General features: G+C 41.2%; 1 protein-coding gene across 3 annotated transcripts in view; it reads right to left on the bottom strand.

Moving 5' to 3' along the window:
* Positions 1-242: 242 nt before the first annotated feature.
* Positions 243-16905, bottom strand: part of rbms2a (RNA binding motif, single stranded interacting protein 2a) — a 32270-nt gene continuing 15607 nt past the window's right edge. The window contains exons 3-14 of one of the 3 annotated variants that reach the window (XM_034584811.1): positions 14877-14935; positions 13720-13811; positions 10170-10327; positions 9939-10018; positions 9720-9829; positions 9388-9431; positions 9095-9188; positions 8785-8835; positions 8084-8194; positions 7871-7951; positions 6495-6582; positions 243-5167 (exon numbers count right to left, since the gene is read on the bottom strand). In XM_034584811.1, coding sequence (XP_034440702.1) covers positions 6502-6582; positions 7871-7951; positions 8084-8194; positions 8785-8835; positions 9095-9188; positions 9388-9431; positions 9720-9829; positions 9939-10018; positions 10170-10327; positions 13720-13811; positions 14877-14935 — 961 coding nt within the window. In that variant the 3' untranslated portion in view covers positions 243-5167; positions 6495-6501. Of the gene's footprint in view, positions 5198-6494; positions 6583-7870; positions 7952-8083; positions 8195-8784; positions 8836-9094; positions 9189-9387; positions 9432-9719; positions 9830-9938; positions 10019-10169; positions 10328-13719; positions 13812-14876; positions 14936-16905 lie in introns of all 3 variants that reach the window. The other 2 variants (XM_034584813.1, XM_034584812.1) reach the window with 2 other exon arrangements.

Genomic DNA, 16905 nt, shown 5'->3' with positions numbered 1-16905 from the left:
AAATAGTGCAAATAAAAAATCAGGCATATTTAGAAATGATATATATAAGTGAGTGAAATATGTTGCAGCTTGATTGGATTTAAAGAGACTGTTTGGTCTTGGCCGAGGTATGAGCTCTACCGAGTGTCACTCTAGGTATGAATGTGTTAATACTCCACGTAGAGCATCTTAATCAACAACTACAACAAAAAGGACAATGCAGCCCCTCCAGTGTATGAGTGATGAAAAACACACTTCACTCGAGCATTGAAACAAGACTTTTATTAAAAAAAAGAAAGAAAAAAAAAGGACATATTCAAATTCAAAGAGAAAACCAAGAAAGAAGGAAAATCTTATCTCAATCAATAAAAAAACACAAGTTACAGACAATTTTAGCAACTCTGGCACAGGAAGACAAAAGAAGCCAAGTGGCTTTGCCAAATAACCAAATATCAAAACCTCTTTCCTCTAACAAAACTGTACAAAATGAGTTCTTGTATAAATAAGAAAACTGTTCACAAGCAGGAAGTGGGACGAGCCTGTCGCATTTTCAAAACGTCGGTGATTCACACAAAACTGGTTCATACAGTGTTGAGCAACAAGAGACACGTTTTTTCAACTGCCCAATAGCATGATAGTAGTGAACTGTTTCTAGATATCAGTATAATGAAGATGTAAAATAGAAAAAGGGGCCACTAGTATCAACTATATCAAAATGAAAGGAGACATTTTGAAAATCCAGACATGGCAACATCCAACCACCTGCTTGGAAATCCTGTTTTAGCAGCAAACCATTTTGAAGCTATGAAATAAGCCGTCAAATCTACAAAAAAAAACAAAAAACATTTAAAATTGGTGTGGACCAAGAATAATAAGTGCAAGGAGATCTTCCTTTTCAAATATCGTGTACTGTCTATACAGTACACCACTGATCATAGTATCACTACAATCTACATGTAACTTAAGGTTCATTTTCATGATGCTAACTCTTTTTGGAGCATCGCGGTTTCCTTTTGTTTGTAAGTTTGTAAAAAGATAAAATAAAATAAATAAACACTGTATTGTAACAAGTGGTCATTTCATAGTTCCAAAATCCTGTTTTTGTATTAAAAGTGATGGCTAATACATGGAATATAATTTCTCTGAACATATAAACAATATCCATGACATTTTCCTTCATGGTGCACTGAATCTGAAAACTTGCTCGTCACTGTGTTATCTGGACAGGTTTTTAAATGATAAAAAAAAATCAAGAGAACACACAAGAAGAATCAAACAGAATGGTGTCAAGAGAGAAAAAAAAGACTATTTACAAAATGAGCTCTCGTGTCAGAAATCTCTGATAAAAGCTGCGCTCTGTAGAAGTTCATAGTGAGTCGGTTTACATGCACTGCAACATTGACATGTACTGAGGGCAACTCATGATTCTATTAATACATGTAAACAGAACCAGATCATTTATTGAGTCGTTGATTTTGAAAACCAAATGAAAGATTTTGATATGTTGGAGCCCAAAAAAGTTCAGACAAAACCTGAAGCTGTCTTAATGTGAACGAGAGACCAGCACAGCAGCTGAGTGATGTTCCACGCCATGAGTACTCAGTCACTTTTACTAAATGATCCCCAGCCGCCACAGGATGGCTGGCATTGTTTTCACTGTGTGTGTGTGTGTGTGCACTAGGTGTAAGTAAGTCTGTTATTCTGTCTGTGGACAAATTCTGTCTTCACAACCTCACAGGTTTGTAATTGAGACCGAAATCTAAATCTGTCAATAGAGAGAATAGCTTCAGATATCATGGCAGATATACGCTTTTAACGTAGTCCTTTGCTAATTACATTAACTTACAATTAAAATAAATTTTCCAACACCACTGACGAGGACGTACTTGAACAACAAATACGTCCCAGCCAGATTCATCACTTCAATTGTCATCCGGTGCTTTCAGCTTGTGTCTGTATTTTGTTTTGCTGCACATGTGTTGTCAAATGAATGGAGATGTCTTTTTAGATGGTAGCGTCAGCTAAATGAAAATGTAGTGTAGTTTCTGCTACAGTAAATGGAACGGACTGGATTTATGTAGTGCTTTTTCTAGTGTTACACACTGAAGGAGCTAGGGATCGAACCACCAACCGGCTGATAAGTGGACAACCCGCTCTCTCTCCTGAGCCACAGCTGGCCCCTACAGTGGATGTCTCCAGGACCACCACGATGACAAACCCACACAGACTCACATGGTGAAAACAATACAATAATAAAACACCACATGTCGTATTGAGTGCATGTAAACGCTCTTTCTGCAATCTTTCTCTTTCTGAATCCATCAGAAGTGAAAGAATGCATTTTATCCAGCGGCAGACGACAGACCGGTCGCCTGCGGATGAGAGCGGCTCATTTGTGGCTAAAAGAAGAGAGCTAAAGGAAGTGTGGCTACAACATCTTTGGTTGCAGAGGTGAACAACAGAGAAACACACAGCAAAAAGATGACACGTGAAAAAAAACACAATACAAAGACAGAAACAGAATCATCAAACTGCGTCAAAAACGCCATCACACTGTGTCTCTTCAGTGGATTCACACATGAACGGTTGAAGAGCGGGAATTAAAAAGCTTGAAGTCCTACAGCTAACTCGACTGACATGACTCGGTGGCATTCAAACAGGCCTGTCGCCATTTAGTATATACAACTTAGTGTCAATCCTATGAAAGATCAGGCAGTTGATCCAGAGAAACAACATTAAGGCTGAGCTAAAAACAGTTTTTGCAGAATTTTGGATCACTCACAAATTCATTTATACTTGCCGTCTCACTAAAGGCTGTAAGAATCATCTTTAATGGCACTTCCATGGTCTAGTGAGCAGTCCTTGGTAAAACCATTATTTCTATTATCTACATATCTACAGTTTTGATGTCTGTATAAATTAAAGTTCAACATATTTGGATGTACTGAATGTGGTGAAATGAGCTTCACTCAAAATGCCGATGGAGACATACCTGGGCTTGTTTTGCACGAAACCTTTCAGAGCCACAGACGCTGATGGAGCATTGGTATGAGTCTTGAGGACCAGCGCGACATGAAGTCATAGTTTGGTTCAGCTCTCTACAAACAGGCCTGACCGTATCAGGACAGAAGACACGAGGATGGGAACGGAAAACTCAAGCGTAAAACAAAAACCTGATGTGCACGAGAAAACAGCATCGTTCCCTACGCTGAGAAAAGCTAACATCTACTCTCTAGGGGAAGCTAAAATCTATAGCTAAAATTGTATATACTTCAAAGATAAAGCCATCAAAAAATTAAGGCAAATTAGCACAAAAGGTTTTCAAGTGACAGACGAGAAAAATAAAAACAGAAAACATTTAACTTTCTACAAACTAAAAATAAATCACTGACAGAGAATCAAACTCAGGTGACGACAGCAGCATTGAAAACCAAAAAAAGACTTACAACTCCCTTATCTTTCAGACAAATTATTCTCAGGGATCTTGTTAGTCTGCTATTTGATTTCATCTTTAATTTAGTAACTGCATTGTTCTTTTTACACAAAATGTTTCAGTAATCTTGAAGGGGAATTACAGTATTTATTCAACCTGGGCCCTAACTTTTTAAAAGTTGGTGTGTAAATGAATGGTACATGCCATAACCTCCTGTTACACAGGGACAGTTGCTACAATGGAATCTTAAGGGAGATGTGTTGTTGCCAGACTCTTAGCAAAGACCCAGAAAAACTTTGTTTTAAAGTCTTTTATAGGAGAAATAAAACACTTATAGTGGATATTTCATGGACTGTCGCAGTTGCCCCATAAGATCACATTGTAGCCTCTGCCGGCATGAGGCAGTCTACTGGAGCGATTCCAGAAGTTTTTATAATTATCATTCATTCACACACCCATGTTTATAAACGTAGAACCCAGTTGAAAAATACCGTAAGTCCCCTTTAACTACTCGGGTCTAAGCATGTTCACTTCATCCCTCCCACACAGGATGAATGGGATGATACCTGAAGGTTTGCCACAACAAAACCGCTTAAAACCACTTCCCATGGGCTTGGATGTAATATGGAGCTACATTACAATAAAGCAGGACGACTACTGAATGAACAGGTGTCTTTCGATGGAGACTGTTGATGGTGCAAAGACTTTAAATTAAAATAAAATTCATCCAACCATCACACATTAGTATAATGTTTATGAGCCAAATATTAGAGCTCACCAGTAAAGTCTGTGTCGTCTCTTCTTAAGCGACTACAGTATTAAATAACTTTATTTCTATAAATGTGTTTCCATGATCTAAAAACCCTAAAAAATAGAACTATAGTTCAAATATAAATAGAATTGATTGATTGTCTTTTGTTCACTTATGAAAGAATGGTTTAAATTTTTGTTTAGGAATAAATTTGACTAAACTATAAACAGTGTTTTTTTTATCATCTGTGCGTGAATAGAAATCTCTGCAGCAGTTACAGGAAGAAGTAGCTTTAAACGGTTTGCCTCCCGCGGTTTGACGATGACTCGACACACCAGAACAGCACAAGTGTTTGTAAGAGTTTCAATCTGTACAACTAGTCGCCCTGTACCCCCCCCCCACTCCCCACTCCCGCTGCTGCAAGTAGAATGTCCAACAACAGACATCAGGAAATAAAAGGTTTGCATATTTTACAAAAAAATAAAAGACACATTGTGTTTCAACTCTTCCTTGAATCACTCTGAAACATACAGAATGCTTTTTTAAAAATAAGAATTTGTATATTACGTGCACAAAAATAATGCTCTGTGTCTTTTCCTCCTCTCTTAAGTTTTTTTTCTGTGTTTTTTTTTTCTTTAAACTTCTTGTTATGTTCCTTTGTCAGTTATCAAAATAGATCTAAGCTTATCTGAAGAAGATTCCCACCTTTGGTTGATCAACTCTTGAGGATGTGAGCAGAAAAGTCCAATGAAGTAAGTGTTGTGTTTTTTCAAAAAAAAAAAAAATACAGACACACACACACACACACCACACAAACACACACACACACACACACTCATAGCACACACAGACACACACACGCACACTCATAGCAAACACGCACACACATGTTCCTTTTGTTATCCATGTTCAAGTCCAGGTTCTTGGTGATGGTATGGAGCACAGATCTCTTCCAGCTGAATCCTGTTTGGTTGGATTCATGTTGTGCCCTCGGCCCCACCCTGCTGGAAAACACACAACACAGTATGGATGCGCTGCCAAGACACAGAGCTTTTAGAAAACAATTCGTCAGAATCAGGCAACAGCAATCAATCTGCTACACACACACCAGAGCACTAAGCAATGTATATATTGTAATGACTAGCAATACGACCCTGCACAAGCATTGTATAATATTATAGCCTATATACACACTATAAAGTCTCCTGTATATTTGTCCTGCCACAGTTTCTTACACAACACAAAGGCTCTCTGACGTAGTGCTGTGTGCAGCGCTCTTTGCCCAACTGTCGCTGTCTCTCACAAACACACAACAAAAGTTAATCACCTGGAGATACAATCCCAAGTAATATTCCCTCCAAGTTTCCGTCCATATTTGAGTTATTTTGTATATACACACACAGACGGGGGTGAAAACAATGCCCTGCTCCTGGTTATGCGGAGGTGCAAGGTAATAAATAATCTTTCTCAATTGTCAAATGACAAACTTGCTGAATGATGTGTTTCTCACAGCAAATATACAAGTAGGACCTTGCAATTAAATATAACAAACAGATTTGGTTAATATACTGGACTAATAACGTCTTGACTGAAAGATTATCTCTCACTGTCAAGTGAAGGAACCTTTTCACAGAATCTGCTTCACAATAAACTAGTGAAGGCAGGTTTGACTCTTTAGACTCAAAGTTTGATCAGATATCCACTAAACACCAATGTTTCCAGGTTTTGATCCAACAGTAACCTCAACATGGTGGCAAAAATTTATAGAAAATATTAACAGTACTTCCAAATTGAATCTAAAACTGGTATGCATGTTCATCTGCATGAACTGATTGTTTGGCCACTTGAGAGCAGAGGAACATCTGAAAAGTCAACACTGACATAATAATACCATAAAACATCATCATGCCTCATAGCAAACACTGGCCTCTGTACACATTCTACAGATTTAATTTTGATTTAAATTCTGGGGGGCCATCACTACAAGTCACCTCTTTCACATTACACTCAGACATTTGATCTACTAATGAAAATATTTACTGGTGTGGTTTCCTATTTCTCATCTTTTCAAGTTTTCAAGCTTTACTTATTTGTTTATGCATCAAAACAGCTTTGCGGTGGTTGGACAGCACATTTATAAATATTGTCCTCCCCTCACATCATACTACATTTCTATCAATCAGCTAATGAGAGGCAACATTCCTCTAGGTTTCTCCCAATCAGAATACAAAGGGTACTGATTTGTTTCTGAAACAACAGACATCCTCCGACATGACAGTCTGCCATAGCAGTAATATGACAAACACCTACAGGTCAATGTCACTGTCCTACCTTAGCTTCACTTGGTGTGTTGGTATGAGTAGTTTGTGTGTTCCCCGGGATTCTCCATGGCAATCTGTTGCTGTTGACCGCCATTCTCCTGAAAAAGACAACAGGTTAAAAAAATTGATGATTCATGACCATGTGCCAGTACAATAGATTTGATCAAAGACACAAAGATGACGACATACTGTATTTTCCCACTGGCCTCCCCTTCAAGTTAGAGACATCATATGTTTTTGTGTGGATGAACCAAAGAGGAACTGTCTGATTTTAAAGTTTATCAATGACACCAGCTCAATTCTGCCTCCACACCCTTAATTCTACACCGTAAATCCTGTAAATCCATTACACACGATTTGCGCTGCTAGTTCACAGCTATAAAGCTCACTTAGCTGCACTGTCGGTGTAACTATATTTTGTCTCAAAGATCTTCCCAGACATGATAAGTCAGTTTAATGTGCTTGTTTGTGCTTGTTGCTGCACATACGAGGGTTGAGTCCTCCGGCAGCAGCTGCAAGTTCAGTTCCCCATTTCAAACTTGCTGTCCACTTTCCTGTCAATATGATAAAACCCCTAAAATATCTTTAAAAAATAAATAAGGGTGTTTAAGTCAATAGCAGCTTGACAGGCACAGTTGTCTGTATTGAGTCACAACCAATCACCCATCGGAGATCCCAGGGTTTACCCTCAATGGGCATAAGGAGACCAAGTATTACAGACTTTGACTTGTTTCCAATGCAGCAGTTCAGTGTCCTGTGCTGGAGGGAACACACCAGGACTACACAGCACACAAGGAGCACAGCATGGAGCACAGTGAGTATTAGGAGCAAGTTACCAGTAGATACTCATTCAACCTGTGTTTTTCATCAGATAATAATAAGATAAAATTCCAATGTGACATAATTTGGGCTAAAGTGATTCAAAACTAAAATTGACCATTGGCTCAGACATTTCATCCCCCTTAGTATGAGGTCGGCTGAAGAAAAACTAAAAAGGAGAATTGATGCCGAATTGAAAAAATAGCTGATAAAATTAAAATGAAACAAATCAACAAAACCAACACAGGAAAAAAAGAGGAAAAACATGAAACCAGGAGACAAATGAATCCCCATCTGGTATGTGAAAAAGATTTTTAAAAAACTCTCGTGGAATATTATTACACTGCATTGAAGGGATTGCCAAAGCCACAACACCTGTTTCTACCTGTTATTAAATACCTCCAGTCCTCACATGAACCTCCTCTAAGGCTGCCACTCCTTAAAATAAATATGAATGAGAGCTAGCACGCTAAAAGCAGCAGCTTCTTTTGTAGTAAATAAATCCCTCTAGGAAATATAATAACTGGGCATCCACTTATTGCAAAGAGGTTGAGGCCGGCGTCATACCTCTAATGGGACACTGGAGGGAGGCACTGGGGTATACTGGGGGATGTAGGTCCCCTGCATAGTTGTGTTGGTCGGAATATACTGTAGAGAAGGCAGAGAGGAAAAAACAAATGGTGTGTGATAATCAACATTAAGAACTAAACTTGAGGACAGTTAGACATGACAATCATCATTGTGTCTTAGCGGATATGTGTGTGTGCGATTGGTACTGACTGTGCCCGTGCTGCCCATGGACAGGTGGCTTAGCTGCTGGGTGAGAGGTCCCATCATGGACGTGGGTTGAATGGACATAGCGTGATCCATTGTTGGGGTAAGAACTGTACCCTGTGAATACACAGAAACAAACACAAATATGAATGTCACAGTCTGAATTACTATTATTCATCGAAGACCAAATGTGCTTAAAATCAGTCGCATGTGAGCCAAACACACATTGATCCGTCTTAGTCACAATGGAACATGGAAAGTTGATACAGAGTACCGATCCAGTAATACCAGTGCATTGAAACAAATAACTTATAGTGTGTAACGAATGTTAAAAGCTGTAAGCTACTAACCCTGTACAGGAGTAATATTTGCTGTCATTGTTGTATGGCCTAATGCTTGTGTTGTCACTGGCAGCGCTGCCACTCCTCTTGCAAACAGTAAATGTCGCTGTTTAACTACCAGAAATCCCTTCTTCTTCGTTGCTCTTAAAACAGAACTTGCCAGTGTGCCAGTAAAGCACAACCGAGGTTTTTGAGTTTTATCTGGGTTACACTTATTTACTTTAAAGACTTTTGTATCTGTAAGGGAACATCTTAGGTGGCGACAGGAGTGTATAAAGTAAATTACAGTTGAACTTAGTGACTGTTAATGGTGAACAGAGATGAAGTATGAAGACAGGATATGCTGGATTAGGGAGTGATACTCACAGCTGGCTGCATGAGGTATGACTGATGGTGCATCCAGGATGGGCTGTGCACCTGTGGAGCAGGGAACACAACATGAAATGCTCTTATATTTGATCTGCTGGTTCAACATTTCTATCACACCTCCTGTGTAAGTTTCCAGACTATATTTATTAAAAATAAGAAGAAGGAACCTAGGTAAATACTATGAGTGCTTTGTTAAGTTATATAATGTGGACTCTAAGGGTTCTGCACACTAAAAGCAACAGAAAATGAATTTCAGTCGGGCAAGAAAAAAAATTATGTGAATTATGAGTACAGGGAAATGTCCAACCTGGTAGGATGACACAGGAGAATGCATGTAGGGTGAGAGGGAAGTCTGGGCGATCATTCGGTTTGGAGCCAGACTGTAGGGTGAGGAGTAGAATCTACCCAACAGACAAGCACAGAAAGCATGAAGTATCTACACCATGGCAACAACCTCACTTATGCCTCAAAATACATTAAAAAAAATTATATTTCCCCCTGATGCCCAGCAGGGGGCAGGACTGTATCAGAGTTTGAGTTCAGCACTTATTTTCCTGTAGGGCTGGGACTGTTTTCAGTCAGTCCGCGCATACCACTCACCCATTTTGTAAGGCTGTAGGGTCATACGCAAGCGCCATTCCTCCCTGGGAAAACAATACACAGGATTCAGAACCAGTGAGATCATGCACACACCAGCGCAGTCTCTGTACTCACAGTCAGCGAGCGAGCACACACACACACACACACACACACACACACACACACACACACACACACACACACACACACACACACACACACACACACACACACACACACACACACACACACACACACACACACCTAAAAACGTTTAAACACGTTCCTGCTTTAATTTCTAACAGGAAATCTTAACATATAAAGACAGGAAGCTAAAAGATCATTCATGGTACCGTGTCTCCGTCTCTAGCCCAGGGCCGTCCGTTCTGGAGATACTTCCCCTGGTTCTGCCTCTTCTTCTGACCTCCGTCTGCAAACTTACATAATAAGGGCTCTGAGGGCACTGTGAAAGCAACAGATCAAACAACAGAGAGTAAATACAGTGAACAAAAAAAATGGCGCTCTGGCACCAACAACAACAATATCAGATTCCTACAATACATTCCACGCACCAGGCACTCCTGGAGGAGTCTTGATGAACTTTCCATTGAAATGCTGAATTATGGCCTCACACTTCTCCGTAGACTCCATCCTGAAATAAAACCCCAGTCAAATTTAATCCTTCTTGTGGAATGCTGTTTACATTGAGTTCGGACGAGCCAGAATTGCACTCAAGCTTCGTGCTCAGATCATTATGGGCCATTATGGTGTAGTATATTATGTCAGGATGCTATAGACTCAACCTGGCAAATCCAACGCCGCGACTGGTCCCGTTGGCGTCTCTCAGGATACGTGTGGAAATGACCTGGCCAAAGGACTTGAGCATGCTCTCCAGCTCCTGCTCATCCATAGACACGGGCAGGTTGGAGATGTAAAGGTTGGTGGGATCCTGTTCCTGTTGCTGTGCAGGAAGTGGACGTAGAAGTTAGTTCATAAACACATCTCTCTTTTTTGCAAATAAATGAAGAGACGTCATAATACCAGTGCTTTTTAAAATGTATTTAGATATTTCTGAGCATTTATTGACAGTTCAAGTGTGAAATGGGGAGAGAGAATGGGGAAGGCATGCAGCAAAGTCCTGGAACTGATCCTGCGGCCACTGCAGGAGTCATATGAGGGTTTTTTCTTCACTTTATTCAAAAGAGTGGTCTTTGAGTCTCTTTTGCGGGTGGGGCAATTTCAATCATCATCACTACGCCGGGAATGTATTGGTTTGGGAATTTTGACGGACTAGTTGCACTAAAAAGCGCAGAAGAAAAAAATCCAAGAGTAGAGGAAGAATCCAAGAGTAGACACTTCACGTGCAAGAAATCTAAGCACAAGCAGGGTATATTTGAGTGTGTGCGCAGGGATTTGAGTGTAAGGATTACAAAAGGTGAATTCATTAATCAATAAGTCCTGCTTTCAGAAACAAAAAAACCCAAAGACTCAAGCCTCCATAGGGGAGATACCTGCTAGCTCACCTTTTAGCTGGCTACTTTTTGTTTCATTGCAATACAACCAAGTATCTGTGCAAAAGCAGCTATTTCCCTCCTCTCAGGTGCTGTATGTCAGTGGAGGATATGAACCAAAAGTGCTTCTACTGACTTTAAAGACAACTTTGCTCTTTCAGTGCAATTACTGATGGAACATTTCTTGTCTCTTTAAAAAAATTCGTGCAGCTGAGATTTCTGTGTAGGCAGCTTACTATCAGTCTTTAATGAACATTAATCCTTCATAATATTCATGTCAAGCATCATTGTACAGTAAAGATAAAGTGTTTTCTATGCTGTTAGTGCTTTTAAAATAAACTGACACCTTGAATAATTTGTTACCCATGCCGTGTCACTGCCTCTTTACAAATCCACATGCCCACTTTAATATACTGACACATTGTGAGTGTTAATTTGTCTGCCAGCTGGATTAAGTCACACATCTTGGTGGAACTAAGAGATCTGGTTAATTTCAAGTAAATAAAAAGTGAATCAAAGAAAGGATTCAGACAAATTTCATGGCACTACATCGACAGTGAAACTTTGTGTGCGACTGTGCAGAAGCAGACAGGAAGCCAGGCATGAAGTTAAAGAGTTCACAGAGCAACAGGAGCCTGGCAACCAGGAGGAAAGAGGCCGGGCTTAAAACAGGAGAGGGGAAAACAGAGAGTGAAGGAAGAGGACAGAGCAGAGGAAAGGTGGGAGAAGTGAGTGGCTTAAAGAGCTGGTGTTTTGTACAGGGGGTGGGAACTGACTGGATAGGCAGTGGAAGGGTCTCGACTAATTTGGGTAATGAAAGAGGAGGATGAAAAGAGTAAAAAAAGGAAGAGGATAGATGAGGGTGCGCTGATTAAGAGGCTCTTCTCTTTAATCAAAGTATCTTTTATCTCTATCATTGTCCTTTTTCTTCCTTCTTCCTGACACTGTGATCGCTCTGCAAACCACAAATAATTATGTTTTTTACACGCACAAAAAACTGTCAGATGTAAGTGGAACAATTCGAGATATAATCAATTGAGAAAGACTGATCCAAGCGTTTAACATGTTAGACAGCCAGTGTGCAGATGCTGGTACAGGGAGGCACAAGAGTTCAGCCAAATTTAACAGGCGTGTTGATCTGACTATGAAGGATTCATAAAAGCAATTATGGTATTTAAACAGCTGTCCTAAACCCAGTTATATGTATATGCTTTATGTGTAGCCACCTGGCAAGTGGATCTGTGATTGTCGTCATTCTGGGTGCGGCAGTACAACCATTATGTAACGCAGTGGAACACTACAAGAGGTCATTAGCCACACAAGACTAATGTTCGAGGATTTATGATAAAGGAATAAATGGAAAAAAATCTCCCTCGCTTTTCTTCTTTTTGTTTACTCTTTGCCTTGGCTAGTAAACACAATATCCCGTTTCACATTGCTGCTGTGTGTTCAATGCATTTTTTTGTGCCCGGCCCTAGGTGAACCCTTGTGTGTCGAGGTGTGTCGAGGTGTGTTTGGCGGAGTTGCCTGCTTGTGTGTTGAGTGGCTCGTGCAAGCCGAGTTTCAACAGAGAGGTGCTGGGACGTCGGAGGGGTTCTATTTTTATCTCTGCCATTGTTCCCCTGCCGCTGCGCACACGGCTCCTCTGGGTCCGCGGCCTGGAGGCTGGGGTGGCCCAGCTCAGGGACGGAGCGCACTCTTGAGGACAGAGGGAGCGAGGTGTGGCTCGTTGTGTTTGTGAACAACACTGCAGCAGCCATGGTGAGGGTGCAAACAGGTGAGGCTGCACTCTAGAGTTTGATATTAAACAGATTTTTTACACTATTTTTAGACTGTTTTCTGTGACATGAAGTAACCCCCGTGACTTGGAGGCAGCTGTGTATATTTAAGTTTTTATAGTGGTTATCAACACCTCTGACCAAGCACATGTTGTCTGGGTGAGTCGAGGTTTGGTGTCTGGTTGCACCTGCCAGGTATTGAAATACACAGGACTGTGTGGCACTCTTACAGAGGAGGTACAGTGAACTTAGACTCAGGATTTAGTTGCACTTGGACTGGTTCAGATCAACTGGCTGCGTGGATCTGTTACAGTCTTCCAGGGCTGGGCTGAGGGAGACCCTGGTGTTACATTGCAGTGGGTCTGTTTGGATGCGGGACAGAGGGAGTGGGCGGGCACAGTGGGGTGGAGCGTATTAAGTGCTGGTGTCAGCCCCAGGCCCGGGCCCAGACGACGGACAATGCCAGCCTATTGTGCCTGTCCCATTGACGGTGGGTGTAGTGGCACCCTCCCCTAGGTTCCCTCAATGGGGAGCCTGAGAGCCAGAGGGATCAGCTTAATGGGCCGACAAGAGTTGCTTTGACTGCAGACGCTCGGACAAAGAGCTCTGAACAAGCGCTACAACAGGAGCAGGTTAGCAACATACACAAGCACAGAGACCAGAGTGTGAGGGGAGAGGAGAGCCATGAAGTCAAAATGGGAACGAAAAGAAAGTCAAAGAGGACTGGTTGGTTCAGCTGCATTGGCTCAGGTTCATCCAATGAAGTATGATGGAACGCACGCCTCCCTACAAAACAGAGTTTATCTTGTCCCCTTTCCAACAGGACACTAACTGGGAATCAGGCCACAGCATGTAACAGATTACCTCTTACATGACAGAGAGTACAAACGTGTGCCAGGGCAGAAAGTCTTTGACTTGAGGGTCAAAGTTTAGCTGAAGGCTCGTCACAGATCAATACGTTTTAGAGAAAGGTCAGATAAGATCGGATCGTTGACCTGAATGTGGCGGGTCAGATTTGCAGGTGAAAGTAGAGGTGGTCGTATGAAGAGTTTGCTGGTTCTTACTTTGGCCATCTGAGCCTGGACCCCGCTGGACTTCAGAGCTGTAACAGCTTTCTGTGCTGCTGCTGGACTGTCAAAGTCTACAAAGCCATAACCTGTAAAAAGAAAAGACATATTTCTGTTTATGCTGCTTTTATGTTTTGTTGTGGTTTATACTTCTGCATAGGATCATTTAAGATCTTACACCAAATCCTATGCGTGGTGGTGGTCTATGCTGTTGTGTGCTATTGTGTCTGTGGGCTGGTTTGGAGTTGGTTCACCTTTCAAACCTTTTAAGAACCACTTTGCTTTTCCAAAGGCTTGAGCCAGCATAGAGCCACGCCATTGCACCACTGTATACGTCACTCTATGCATCTCTTCTTATTACCCAGCAACACTTGCGCCTTGATTTCAAGCAAAACATCAACAATGGCGGACTACAGCATCTCTTTTCAGTTTTATTTGATCAAAATACTGAATCTTCTCTGCGGAATACACACAGCTCAAGCTGTTTCTTCTTAAATTGTGGTCACAATGTTTGAGTTGGTCTTATTGGTCTTGTTGGTCATAATAATCTTAGCACCCGTCAGTTTTAACCATTTCTTTTCTTTGGCTGTCGAGCGTCACTTTACAATTACATCACTTTAATACTAGTTCACAGATGGGTTTCTGGCTTCCTCTGTGAGTGCACTTCAAACTGGTGCCTGACCAATTTATTGGTTGGCCCATAAAAGCAGCTGATGTGAGCCTTTCACAGACATGTGGGTATTTGCGTTTATACTTGACGATATGCACAGACATGAAAACTTTTATTTTACTAAATAAACAATGCAAAAAAGATATGCATTTATGTTTTACATTTTAAGCTTAACTTAGTGTTTAGCTTCATCTAGTGTCAAGACTGGAAGCTGTGTGTGCTCAGAGGTTTTTCCTAAATTAAGATAAAATACATAAGACGTGGCATCTTAATTTGTGAGCTTTAGTGCTGGCAGGTGAATCTTTTAACCTTTAGACAGAGAAGTTTTTGGCTGAGCTGAGCTGTCTTCTGGCTATAGCTTCATATTCAACATACAAAAATAATAGAGCAGGAGAGATAATGAACACATTTCCCAACATGTAGAAGTATTCTTTAGATAAGCAGGCAAAACTCCACAGCATAAGTGAAAGCAACACTTACTCACCTTTACATTTGTTGGTGGTTTTATCCAAGATGGCCTTGGTTGACACAATCTTGCCATACCTTCATGGAGACACAACAACACAGAGAAGAGGATCAATGGCACATGAGGTGAATGTGGGGCAAAGAGAGGAATCCGCTCCTACTACATGCATACCAATCCTTCCCTCACTTCCGCAGGCTGCCTGGCTACAGATGTAAACATGAACACTTACTCAATCAACTGTCTTTTTTTAATGTGATCTTAAGTGTCACTGAAAACTTTGTCGTGCCTCCACCCTTCCGCCTGTCTGCCGCTGGATGTTGTTACCCCGGTGTTGTTTTTGACAGACAGGAGACAGCACCTCAGGGCCAGAAACAATTTGTTCAAGGCCTGTCTTTAGTAGACAAACACAGATTTGCACACAAACGCACACCTCACCCCTACATACAACCCTGCTTACGGATTATTTTTAAAAGTCAAAAAGTATCGTTAGCAGGAGTGTCAACTGCACGTTTGATCCATTTAACTACACACAGTAGAAGTAATATGGTGCGTGAAACATAAGCCAGAGACCTAACCTGGATTTTCAGTCCACAGATGTGGAGAGGAAAACATGACAGAGACAAGGAGAATCAATTAATGCAGTAATGCTGTATCATAAAATATTCAGCGCATTAAAATCACCTTAAAAGCCGTAAATGAGACGTGTTATGTAAGACTGGAGACTAATGGAATGCAGTGTTATAAGATGGTGCATCAGCACTACAGTATAAGACCTGCCCTTGTCTGGTGCATTAAGCCAGCGAGGGAGGCTGGTGTTCCTCTGTTTGGGCGACATGGCGTCTGGGCGGAATGTACACTGTAACCTGATGCTTCACCCCTACGGTTTGCCTCGCTTCCCACCACGTCCCTCTCCCTCTCTCGGTTTTTCCACTCTGGCGTCGCAGTGCACCGCTGGGTCCTACGCTCCGGCCTCGTCTCAGTGGACGTTTGCCCGAATGACTCAGTTCTGACTGGACGGTCACAGTGGAGACCTGAGTCACAACTGACTCCAGAGTAAAAACACAAGAGTTGAAATCAAGGGCTGTGTTTTTGCTAAAATGCTGAGGCCTCGTCCTCTCTTAGGTTCCTGTTATGTTCTATCTGGACCATGGATCTTTCTATGAAACACAAATCTAGGTTTATTTCCTCACCCCAGCTACAACAATAGGCTCAAACTGCATAATCTCAATTTTATGCTGACAAAACAAGGGCAGGAGTCCCTGACTGTAATTATTGTGAACTTTGACATAAAAATAGATATATGGTAAAGGAAATCTAATCACCGAGGACATAAATCATTCATTATCCATTGCTAAATAGCCACATGACCTTTCCATTGCATATGTTTATAGTTTCCCACTGGCATCTAAAGGCTACACTGACAGAGGCATGAATATGGACACGGATTTCCAGACTCAATCACATGTACAAGCTTCTTACAATCTTGGATATACCATGGCCTATCGTCTGACCCATAGACTGTATATAGGTCTGACAATACATTAGCCTCTGGGGGCAATGGCCAATACTTTGGGGCTTCTGGTGTAGGCAGCAGATATCCAGGCCAAGACTCTGTCTTCTTTTCTCTATACGCTGTTTACAGTTTACTTTTTGTATAGATAATCTCTATTAAGAGCCATCTGCATCTGAATGCAGATAAATTAAAAAGCTGAGAGCCAATGTTTTTCAGTCAATCTATTCCACCTCTTTTGCTCTCCAAACAGACTCTTTACGTGATTGGTCAAACTAGCAAAAGAAACCAGAAGACTTCCGGCCCCAAAATCTTGTTCCTTGCCTAGTTTACTATACTGTTTAGACCGTTTACACTGTTTATAGAGATTAACTATGTATAACTGCAAAGGAGACAATAGAAAACGTCCAAGGTTACAGAATTTAAAACAAAGCAGTTTTGTTCTCCTAGATGTGAGGCCTTAATTGATGACCCAACACAAGTTCCTCTTCCCTAATACTAGGAATAAAACTGGAACTGACTTGCACAACTCCAGTG

This window comes from Hippoglossus hippoglossus, chromosome 5, assembly GCF_009819705.1.
Source record: "Hippoglossus hippoglossus isolate fHipHip1 chromosome 5, fHipHip1.pri, whole genome shotgun sequence".
NCBI classification, from domain to species: domain Eukaryota; kingdom Metazoa; phylum Chordata; class Actinopteri; order Pleuronectiformes; family Pleuronectidae; genus Hippoglossus; species Hippoglossus hippoglossus.
The sequence above is the reverse complement of the archived record's forward strand: the minus strand, read 5'-3'. Positions and strand labels throughout refer to the sequence as shown.